The 12,048-nt window shown below is 42.1% G+C and overlaps 1 protein-coding gene across 7 annotated transcripts in view; it reads left to right on the top strand.

The window, feature by feature from the left end:
* The window catches only part of Kalrn (kalirin RhoGEF kinase), a 503,507-nt gene that overhangs the window by 301,202 nt on the left and 190,257 nt on the right, over window positions 1-12,048 (top strand). For all 7 annotated transcript variants that reach the window (XM_051191394.1, XM_051191388.1, XM_051191393.1 and 4 more), the window contains exons 26-27: window positions 5,902-5,971; window positions 8,563-8,652. In XM_051191394.1, the coding sequence (XP_051047351.1) occupies window positions 5,902-5,971; window positions 8,563-8,652 (160 nt within the window). The remainder of the gene's footprint in view (window positions 1-5,901; window positions 5,972-8,562; window positions 8,653-12,048) is intronic.

Here is a 12,048-nt window from a genome sequence, read left to right as displayed (position 1 = left end):
TGTACCCTTGTTTCAGGGAAGCAGCCACTTACAATGTTTCTGACCCTCCCAGACCCACGAGTGGCAGAGGCGAGGACATAGGTGCCATTTTATTAATATCCGGATGTTAGGGGAAAGGGAAGGACAAAGACTTGTGGACCCAAACCCCCAGTCTAAGGGTAACTGCGTGCTTTTCGTAGTGTCTAGAGAAGGATGACTGTGATCTTGTGGCTATCATTCTTGCTTTCTGGAAGCTTCCAGCACTGAGGCTGACTGCACACAATTGAAGTACCCAGACAAAGATGCACTTGGACTTGAGTGTGTCAGAGTCATGTTCACTTCAGCTGCACACGTTTTGTCACTCTCTTTGCCTTGTTGCTAAGCAGCATCTTACCAGAGCTAAGTAACATTGAATGGCGGGACTTTTACATTTTACCTTATGTTAACGCTTCTTGGTGTAACATGTGCAAGCAAATGACTAAGTCATCTAAATCACATGAGTTAGCCACAATGAAGAAGTACTGGATAACACATTCAACAGCATTGCCTGCTTTCCTGTCTGAGATTGGATGCCGTGCCTCCCTGCTCATCCCCTCACCCAGACTGAAGTTTCTAGAGTGAAATGAAGGGATATGGTTAGCCTAAATAACCAAGGCATGCTGAAGCTGTGGTGAAAAACTCACCTCCTACCCCTACTTGCTAACCCCAGGCCGTCCTTCATGTCTGCCGTGCTAATTGTTTCCTTAGCCCCTGCAGCTTGCAGCCTCTCCAGTCTAGGCTGTGAATCTGCAGGGATGTAATGAATCCTTCAGCCCTAGCTCTGCTGGTCTGAACACAGAAATCCAGCCAGGAATCAGTGTCCTGGACCCTCCAGCCTTCAAGTTTTATGTGTGCTATTCATTGTCCCTCTTTAGCCCCATGCCACAACCTTCCCCTTCTCATCATTCCTGGCATTCCAGCAAGCATGTGCACATGTATGTATAAGGGCTCCTTGAGATGCACATACAACTGTGGTGTGCCACATCTAGCCTACCTAGCAAGGCTGCGAGCCCTTCCCGAGATGCTTCCTGAGAAGCAGTGAAACTATAATCCAAAATGATGGAAAGAGGCTCAGGGCAGTACTGCTCCCACTGTGCACCCTGGCAAAACTCAGGGAGAGTTCTACCAATAATGCTAGAAGTCCTCCAATTCTGCACAGTACTTTGTATCATAAGAGTTTAGTAGGTGATGGCATTGCTTAGGTTTTGACCTGAAAGGAAGTTTATTCCTTTCTAAAAGAGTTCCAGGCATTCACACAAAAACTTATGCCACTTGCCCTGCTCATTTCTCCACAATGTGTTAACTGTAACCACTGACATGGTAAGGGCCAACATGTTCCTGCAGAACAGCCAGGGGAGTGTTCGGCATCTGTGGGAGTGCTGTCAGCTATTAGGCTGTAAGTTAAACACATCTTAGTGAAGGAGGCAGAGTGATACTGATCATACTAACTTATGCTGTCCTCTTCACGAACTTCACATTTTAAAAGCAAATGGTTTCTTATTCCACTGAATATCTTCTGCAAACTTCTGACCTGAAATGTCCAGCACAAGCCAAGAGTTGTTCCACTTTTTAGCCTTTCCTGATAAGTCCATTCCTACAGAGGTGATACAAGACTTGTCAGCTGGATGCACACTGGAATCTAGAGCAACTGCCCAGATGTGGTCTGTTAAAATTACCCGGGAAGCATTCCTAAACCATGAAGATTCTGAGATTCGAACTCCAGAGGGCAGTGTAGAGCCAGGTGTGCCCACCTCAACACAAGTCTGCCACTCTCTCTAACACTGTTGCTCTTAGAGAGAAGCTTGGGAAGCTCCATAGGCTGTCCACATCATACATCACATCATTGGTATCTTACAGTAAAGAGAGCAGATTAGCCCAGCATTTCCTTGGGTACTATGTCACCTTGGAATCTATCAAGATTTTTTCCAGGATTTGTTTAGGAGAAGGTGGTCAGCTATAGATTTTTCAGCAAGGGCTTGATGGGGAATACTCCTAACCAATAACTTCCCACATGTGGGGAAGAATGAGCTATGTGTGTTTATAGAGAGAATGGATTTGTGGCAGTTAAGTGTCCCTGGCCCTGATGGGCTATTACTAATTTAGTAGCTACTATGTGCCTGAACAGTGGGTTGAGTTCCTTATCTGCCTAAGTTTATGTAATTCTCCAAAGTTAACGTTTTTTAAATGAAGAAAATGAGACTTCGGGAAGCGCCCTCATACTTATAGCCACTGTGAACTTCGATTCTTTAGCATGCTCTTGGTTGTACAATGCAAAGATACTGACACTTGGGAGCAGCAGAATGGTAACGGCAGCTGTGTTAAAGCTCTCATTTGGAGCAAGGGGTGACAGCATCCCAGCAGAAGGACCAGGCATTCAAGGCCAGCCTTGGCCATCCTGGAATATTCAAGACTGACTTTAAAAGGAAGGGTCAGGCAAGAAAATCCGTCATTCAGATGTACATCAAGCCATAAAGATTATTTGAAGAGGGCAGTCCTTTACATACCAATCCCAGAAAGTAGCTGGACATCAGAGAGTGGTGAGTGTGCCCGCAATGACCATCAGTAAACAGACCCTGATGAAGAAACCCTGACCATCTACATCTCCCACTACCAACCGTAGCCCTTGCTGGCAGCCCTAGAATTTACCACTTACTCCAGGCATCCATTCCTTTACAAACTTACTATCACTTACCCAAAAAGTATACAGTGTCAGGTTTTAGTCATTTCCTCAGACTCCAGTCTCTTAAAAGGGTTCTCAAATGTACACACACACACACACACACACACACACACACACACACACACATATATATATATATATATAGAGAGAGAGAGAGGGAGAGAGAGAGAGGGAGGGAGGGAGGGAGGGGGAGAGAGATTTTCTTAGTTCCACAAAAAGGTCTTATAGAATCAGACCATGCATTTAATTTAGCAAAAATTTTAACCAAAAAATCTTCCTGTAGTTTTTTTGTTTGTTTGTTTGTTTGGGTTTTTTGTTTGTTTGTTTTTGTTTTGAGGAGGGAGACTGATATTTTTCACAGAAAAAGTATTATTTTGTGAAATTATTAGGATTTTAAATAAAAGTATAGCACTATCTTCATTTTGGGTCAGTTCAATAGCTACAGTTAACACTGTGTATTTAAAATTAACATTGAATGGTCAGTTTATCTTGGTCATACATCAAGGAAAGTGAAGAAGTCCTTGTCACTCTGGAGTCTTTGCAGCTTCCAGAACAAAAATACAATTTATACATTCCACAGTGTTATGATGCAAAGTGTATACTGTTTCTTTGGTCACTGTTAAAGATCAGCCTGTATGGCAGAGGAGTCAGAATTCAGAGGACTGAAGCAGGAATATTAGTATCCATATGGAAAGTGAGATCCTGAACATGAGACACCCTGTATTCTGAGTGTGGGATCCTAAGCCCTTGGCTCCAGATTCCTCTCTCTCTCTCTCTCTCTCTCTCTCTCTCTCTCTCTCTCTCTCTCTCTCTCTCTCTCTAACATGTCGATCCCAGTTCCCTCTCCCTCCCTCCTCCTCCCTCTCTCTTGTTCCAAGCTCTTTCCTCCCCCAGCTCATCCTTTCTTTGAAACACTATTTTATTTGTCCCTCATTTTAGGACAGCTCATATTTTCTTTACCCAGTGGCCCAGAAGTTCTAGCCCCTCCCCTAGGCTCTGTGTACACCATCATGGCTCAGAGCTGAGTTTCTGTCCATGTCTTCTCTGCTATTCATACAAAATGCCAATGTGTAGATTCACCTACCACTCAGAAGACATTGTGCTTGTGTTATCTGGTGTGATAGGGACCACACAATAAATGTATATTAGGACTTAGTTCAAGAGACTAAAAGAAATGTACATACAAAACACACACACACACACACACACACACACACACACCTCCTTACTTATATATGTGAGGATGGACCTAAGGACCTAATTGCCTTGGTATAACAAAAATGTTTCTTTCCCTTTGCACTTTGGGCTAATTTTGATCCTTAGTTCTAGCAGTACTTAGACTTGTTCTTATTTCTATTATAGAAGTCATATGAAATGTGTCACCTGCAGTCTTTAAAAGGCAGCAGCAGACATGACACTGTATTGATTTGATTTTGAGACTGTGTTTGCTTTTCTAAAGCCCAAATTGCACTGTAATGTTCTTGTTGCATGAATTAGTTTAGAGAACTCTAAAATTCAGACTTACTAGGAGAAAGTCTGGTAGCTCCCCAATTTTTAAAATTCCTGACCTATTTTATTAATCTAGAAATGACCATGTATTATAGACAAAATTTTAAATTACAGACTAATGAAGAAAAAAGTCACCCATCATCCTGCTAATGATTATTAATATTCTTACTTTCCAGATATTTTAAAATATACACATACTTATTTTTTACCACCAAAAGTTCTCCCTGTACCATTGAAAACACAAACAACATGTTTAACATTTGTAACCACTTAATAAACAATTGTAAGAAACTGCCAAAGTATATGGATAATTGTAACTATACAGAATAAGTCAGATCAAAATTAACTGGTTTTTTTTTCCTGATAGTGGAGGTAAGTAGTGGGATAGTGCAAGCTATTCTGATTTAGTTTTTAAAGTATACAGTTGCATGAAGTTTTTAAATCAAAATTAAACAGAAAAGTTAACATTAAGAAGTCTCAGCTTCACCCTGTTTCTTCCCTGGATTCTTTATGGTAATGGTTCCCTGAGTTGGAAACAATATATATCCCCTGCTTACGCAACAGGTAGTATAGCATGGTCTCCTATACATTTGTTCCGCCCCTTACTATTTCCACTTTGATTGTTAAGGAGATCTGTCATATAAAGAAACAGAATAAACGTTATCTTTTGTGGGGATAAGGTGGGGTGGGAGTTATGTCTACAAAGTACTCAATTCTGTAGATATGTCATAGCTCACATATTTTGTTCTCTACCAAGCATATTTGCCATTATAAGTGGTATCATTACTGGTGCTCTAGGAGATGTCATCTTATACACATAGATAAGTTACAAGGAGAAATTCTAAGTCTCCAGAAAAGGTAGTACCTTTTGACTTTGATGATCTTATCAAAATTGATTCTATCAAATTCTTCTTTGTAAAGACTGCTTAATTTCCCACTCACAGAAGTAAGCTTACTGAAGGCCTCATAATTGTCTTTCATTCAAAAGATCTTGAGTAGATTTTTAAAAAGCAAATTTCATTCCAATAATGGTGGCCTGTTAGAACTTATATCCTCTAAATCTAACACTATTATTTCATACCTTGATTTGAAGTTGGAGTAATCATTTGTTTATAACTTTTTAGCATAGAAAGAGCCATGACTTAGGCACCCGTAATGTCCTTTCCACTTTAAAATACTCTGTGATTCCCATCCCCCGTCCTGAGAGTCTTCCCTAATGATGTCTGTATGACAATACTTACTCTCAGTGGAAGAAGAAAGCTGAAGGTTATAAAGAGGCCCAGAAAGAATTAAAACTTTTTTTTTCCAATCTCATCTGTGGGTTCATTCTGGTATTTTTTTTAATATTTCTATTTAAAAAAAAAATATTTACAGTGTACTCAGAGTAGTTAAACACAATAAATTCAGAATTGCTGATAAAAATGTAAGATCTAATACAGCTACAGTATTCCATTATCTAATTTCATCTCAATTCATGAACCTCTGAGGGGGAACTGTTTTAATTGCACTAGTTAGTCTATTACCATAATTTTAACCGAACAAGTTCCAACATAAAAGTTTGCTCCTCGCCTTGCTTACAAAGCATAGAATCCATGTGTGGCTGAGCCATGGTTGTTGTATTGACCCCAGTACAACCCTCTACATGGGGTCCTCTATGATGAGGTGTCTGATACAGCCTTTCTCTCCCTTCACAGCATCTTCCTCAAAGAGCTGGAGAAGTATGAGCAGCTGCCTGAAGATGTGGGACACTGCTTTGTCACCTGGGTAACCAATCTAAATTCCTCCCCTACTGTTCATGTTTTCAGGGTACACCTGGAGGCACTGTTCCATGCCTGGCCAAGGATTGTCCTCACTCCCAGTCTCTCCTGGGACTAGGTGCTACATAGGCATCATGAGTAGGTCTATGAAAGGTGGTACATTTCTGGGGAAGTCTATGATATCCATCAAGCCTAAGATCCATCTCAGACTATCTAAGAAGAGAGAGTCAGGAGAGTAGGTCAGGAGAGTAGGAGAAGCCCACTACCTTTGTGGTAGCCCAGTTCACAAGTTGCTTTTCCAGAATGTAAATTTAGAAGTTAGAACTTACAGGCATCATCTGTCCAAGTATCAGTAACAATTTTGACTTAGAGGATAAGTGTGTAGTTGTCCTCATTCTTGTTGTTGTTGCCATGGATGAAGTCTGTGGGCCAGAGATAACCAGGTTCTAATTATCTAAACTGAAAAAGTAAACTTCCGTAGCATCCCCATTGCACACCATCCTGAGCTTGGACTCGTGAGTGTGAATTCAGAGAAGTCTGGGAGCCCATTTATGACCTCAAATTCAAATATAAATTCTCCAGGAATTTTGCTCTGTAATTGTTACTGAGTGGTAATCAGTACCCAAATTGGCTTTCTGGAACTCCTTCACAATCTAGAGAGCTTATGCTTAGGAGTAGACAAGACTATAGATGAGTTTTAGATTTCAAACCTGAATCTATCTTAGACAAGAGGCAGAATGCCCACTAACACATAACAAGTAGCCCATCCAACACTAGACCTCAGGGCCTGACCCCCAGACAGGCCTTCTTTGCATGAACTCTTAGTGTTTTCCTCCAAGAGTACCTATTTTTTTACAGTCTTAGGCTGCCATCTTCTTTTGTGCCAGTGTGTAAACTAATGCATATCTCCTAAAAATGCTGATGAAAAAATAATTTGTAAGCCCTTGCACAGCCAACATAGACCAAACCAGATTGTACATCAAGAAAAGGGATTATTTTGTGTTCCTTCAGGCAATTTTGGGGTTCTCTGTGAAATCAGCAGTAAGTAGAGTTTGCCATCTCTTAGTAATTATGACTAACTGCTCCCTGGTAGAATGCCCCTAAAATTGTTTCAGAAAACCTTTGGTGATTGGGTAAATTATGCACCTTTTACCAGGAATTATCTCAAGGTGATTGCCTTATATTTTACAGTCTGTATATACGTACAGCCCGGGAATGAAGAGTAGAAAGAACCACTTATACTATGTCGAGTGGCTCTGGTTAAAGCTGAGAATCCTGGTTGCTTTGGGCTTAGCCACTTTAATTATGAGAATTTAAAGTCACTTAAGCAATCTATGCCACAGCCTGCTCATGGGTAAGATTAGAATAGCTCTAAAACTCACTGTTTAGGGATGGCCTAAGGATCAAGTGATGGAATGCACTTAACATATAGGACAGTGAGGTCTGGTATCATAAGTACATATGTGCACTTCTTTCCAGGAGAAGATTTTCCAGGTGTTCAAAAGACATGAAAATGGACAGTGATTCACCATTGGGAAAAGTACTTAGTTGCCAAAATCCACCTTTTTCAGTGGAGACCTAAGGCCATGAGAGAAATAAGTGCATTTTCACTCAAACATGAGTCTGGGACTTGAGGTAACAGTATCTTTGGGAATCATTGTTCAGACCTTGAAAGTAGGAGAGAAGATGCCCTTCCTTATTCCTCTGTCCTCATCATTACTTGTAGGAAGTTGGAGGTGAGAATAAGCTCCCTTATTCCCTCCATTGGAGGCATTTAGAATATGAGCAGACCTCTCTCTGGCTGTTCATTCATTTTTCACTCTATTGTTGTGTTTGTCTTGATCACCTTTGTTCTTTTTCAAGAGAGAGAGAGAGAGAGAGAGAGAGAGAGAGAGAGAGAGGGAGAGAGGGAGAGAGAGAGAGAGTGATTGTTGGTGATTTAAAGTGAGAGTAATCAATAAGTTCTTCACAACTTCAGAACATGTTAGCATTTTTTTTCTTTCCAACACAGCCTGAGCTTCTGTTCAGCAGGCTTTTTCTACATTCCAGTAGGAGGAAGGCATCCATGGGCTGAGGGAACACATGCACTTTTCATATGGAATTATAAACTATACAACCCACACTGGGCCTTTTAGGCATTGTGAGGAAAGGAAGTACATCAGCTAGCTTTATGTCATCTTAGTACAAGCCAGAGTCATTTGGGAATTTGAGAAAATGCTCCCATCAGATTGGCCTGTGGAAAAGCCTGGGAACATTTTCTTGTTGGATAATTGATGCAGAAGGTCTAACCTCACTGTGGACAGTTCCATCCCTGGGCTGGTGGTCCTGGGTGCTATGAGAAAGCATGAGCAAGTCATGAGGACCAAGCCAATAAACAGCTTTCCTCCATGGCCTCTGATTCAGCTCCTGCCTCCCAGTTCTTGCCTTGAGTTCCTGCCCTGACTTCCATGGATGATGGACTACATGCCATAAGATGAAATGAACCCTTTTTCCCCAACTTTCTTTTGGCCATAATGTTTTATCACAGCAGTATAAACCCTGCCCAAGACAGGGAGGACCCAATGGATGGTTATCTTTTGTTGTCTTTGTTTTTTTTAGGCAGACAAATTTCAGATGTATGTCACCTACTGTAAAAACAAGCCTGATTCCAACCAGCTGATCCTGGAGCATGCGGGCACCTTCTTTGATGTAAGCTGTGCGTTTCTATTCTCAACAGTCCAGGAGCATGGAGGGAGGGAGGGAAGAGGTGCTCCTCTGCTTTGCAATAAGAGGTCCACTGGTGTCTGTGACATCCACCCTGGTCTGTAAATCACTCCAGCGATGCCTCCATTTGCACTGTGAACACACATTGGAATACGCCAGCCGTCTTTGAAAACTTCCTGACTCCTCTGCTTCAGAAGCCATGAGTTGGCCTGATTATGACTAGTATTGATTGAGGTGACTGCCAGAGCTGGAAACTATTATGGACATCAAGAGAAGAGAAGGCTGGGGTCTCCTGTTCTCTCAGAACCCCAGCTGTTGAATTCAATGGGATAAATTCCCTTAGTGTCGGTCCCCCTAAAAGAGAGTGACCTATTGGCTAGAAAGTAGAAGGATCAAAAGGATGCTACAGGACACAAGGGATGTGTGAGACAGAAAGTTACAAATGAGGAAAAACAAAAGACTCAGCAGACTATAGCACTGATAGCCTCCACTGGTGCTGTCAGGAGTGACAGAAACTTTTTCAGCAACTTGCCACAGCTGTCAGCCCATCTTCCTGCCCAGCTGCTTTCATTCCTTCTGGAGAATTTTCTATTGCATGTAGGATAGCAGGCTAAGGCCCCAGGAGAGTACAAAAATGTTGCAACAGGGAGTCTTGAACTCCATTTTACAAAATAAACCTCTTGGGCATTATTCTAGGCAGACACCAACATTGTAGACTGAATCTGTCTGGACTTTGTTGCTTGGTGAAGGGGTAGTTTGAGTGAGAGAAACCAGGGGAAGAACAAACATATATGACTTTTTTTAAATAGATAATTAATTTGGAAACAGCCTTGGGTATCTGAAATTGGGATTCCTGGGGTAATATTAAATCCAAGAAAGTACTTCTCTAATTTATCAGATAATAATATTAGTCATCAGTGGTACCCAGAAGGGTCTTTTAGAAGTTGTAAATGGATGGTGTCCTTCCTCCACTTGGCATTTTAATAACACAGTTTCTGTGCCCTGAGGTCTACTTTTCTCCAGCATTTACCTTTGCCTAACATTGTGTCTCCTATGCACAGGCACATGTATACATACATACATATCATGCTTCAGAATTCTTCCCATCCTTTGAAAACTCAAATGCTGCATCCTACACAAATCCTACTCTTTATGCATTCACTTTGCTTTGTGTCTGCATAGGATTTGTGGCAATTCACCAACAGATGTACCTTTCTGCACACATACCCTCCCTCCACCTGCAAGACCCTTGAAGCTTGGTGTTGTATTCCTGATTCCTGTTTGTACATGTCTCCATGCCTGGTGCTGTACTATATTTCCAACCGTCCTACTTATGTCCCTATTTCTAGTCAGCTTCTAATGGAGGAGGCGGAGTGATATTGATCAAACTCACTTATGCTATCCTCTTCATGAGCTTCACATTTTAAAAGAAATAATTTAATATTCCACTTTCCTGTAGCTATGACACTCAGATTTTAATGACTATCTCTGCAAACTTTTGAACTGAAATATCCAGCACGAGCCAAGAGTTGTTCCACTATTTTAGCCTTTCCTGATAAGTTCGTTCCTACAGAAGTGATGCAAGACTTGGTCAGCTGGACACACACTGGAATCTAGAGCAGCTGCCCTAGAGGTGTTACAATTGCCTGGGAAAGCCACTGCAATGGTGATGCAATCCTTTAATCTCAGCACTCAGGAGACAGAGGCAGGCAGCTCTCTGTAAGTTCGAGACCAGCCTGGAGTACAGAGCTAGTTCCAGGATAGACAGAGCTACACAGAGAAACCCTGTTTCAAAAACAACAAATTACCCAGAAAGCATTCACTTTTTTTTCCTTTAAATTTGAAACAGGGTTGTTTCACATGTCAATCCCAGTCCCCTCACCCTCCCATCCTCCTACCAAACCCCATTCCATCCCCTTTCTGCTCCCCAGGGAGGGTGAGGCCTTCCATGGGGAGTCTTCAAAGTTTGTAATATCATTTGGGGCAGTACCTAGACCCTCCCTCATGTGTCTAGGCTAAGAGAGTATCCCTCTATGTGGAATGGGCTCCCAAAGTCCATTAAGTATACTAGGGATAAATACTGACCCGCTACCATAGGCCCCATAGACTGCCCAGTCCTCCTAATTAACCCACATTCAGGGATTCTGGGCAGGTCCTATTCTGGTTTCCCAGCTATCAGACTGGGGTGCATGAGCTTCCCCTTGTTCAGGTCAGCTGTTTCTGTGGGGTTCTCCAGCTTGGTCTTGACCCCTTTGCTCATCACTCCTCCCTCTCTGTAACTGGATTCCAAGAGTTTGGCTCAGTGTTTAGCCATGGGTGTCTGCTTCTGCTTCCATCAGCTACTAGATGAAGGCTCTAGGATGGCATATTCTTACACCATGCAGATTCTGAGATTCGAACTCCAGAGGGCAGTGTAGAGCCAGGTGTGCTCCCCTCTACACAAGTCTGCTGCTCTCTCCAACACTGTTGCTCTTATAGAGAAGCTTGGGAAGCTCTGTGGGCCTGACCATGTCTTACATCACATCATTTGCATCTTACAGTAAAGAGAGCATATTAGCCCAGCATTTTCTAACTGTGTTAAATGCATATGGGATACATCACCTGCAGGAAACAGGACACTGCCTGTGTGCATCTCTCATGCCTGAACTGTGCTGTTCAGTGTTCTTGCTCCACGAGAGAGTTTGAGATAATCTAAAATCTACACTTACTCAGAGAAACATGACTACCAACAATGACTTCTGCTAGAAGTCTTAAATATCTTTTTATTCCATTAGTCTAGCAATTACCATATGTTGAATACAAAATTTAAAGTTACAGCTTATAGTTACAGTCATCAATGATCCTAATATTGACCTCTGATCCCCACCTACACATGTACACACTAGTGAACATGTAAACACACGTATACCCTCCACATACGAAGCAAGTATGCACATTTTAGCTATTAACAGACTTCCCACCAAAAAATAAAAATAAAAAGCACTAGTCGTCACTAATTCATTTTCTGTATCTATAAATCTATCTTGCCTGACTCTGGTCTCCAGCTGGGGAGAACTGAGCAGTGAGAGGTGTTGTTGACTATACTGAGAAATGTGTTAGAGACAGAACAGTGATCTACACGGGGATGTATTCAATCCCAGCAAAGGAGGGATGGTGGGAGGAGCCGTCTCCTTGGGCAGTTTTAGGATCTGAAGGAGGACACAACTCCAGTCTCCTTCTGCCTCCCTGTGGCTCTCCCTGGCCCCTGCACTCTCTCTGTCTTCCTGCTCACCCCGCCTCACCTCTGCTTCCCTCCAGTCTGTTACTCACTGCTGACTCCTTTCCTACTTTGACCTTCCCTGGTTCCCCAGTTCTGTTCAACTTTCTCTTCTTTCCCAAAAG

Source organism: Phodopus roborovskii, unplaced genomic scaffold (genome assembly GCF_943737965.1).
Source record: "Phodopus roborovskii unplaced genomic scaffold, PHOROB, whole genome shotgun sequence".
NCBI lineage: Eukaryota > Metazoa > Chordata > Mammalia > Rodentia > Cricetidae > Phodopus > Phodopus roborovskii.
The sequence above is the reverse complement of the archived record's forward strand: the minus strand, read 5'-3'. Positions and strand labels throughout refer to the sequence as shown.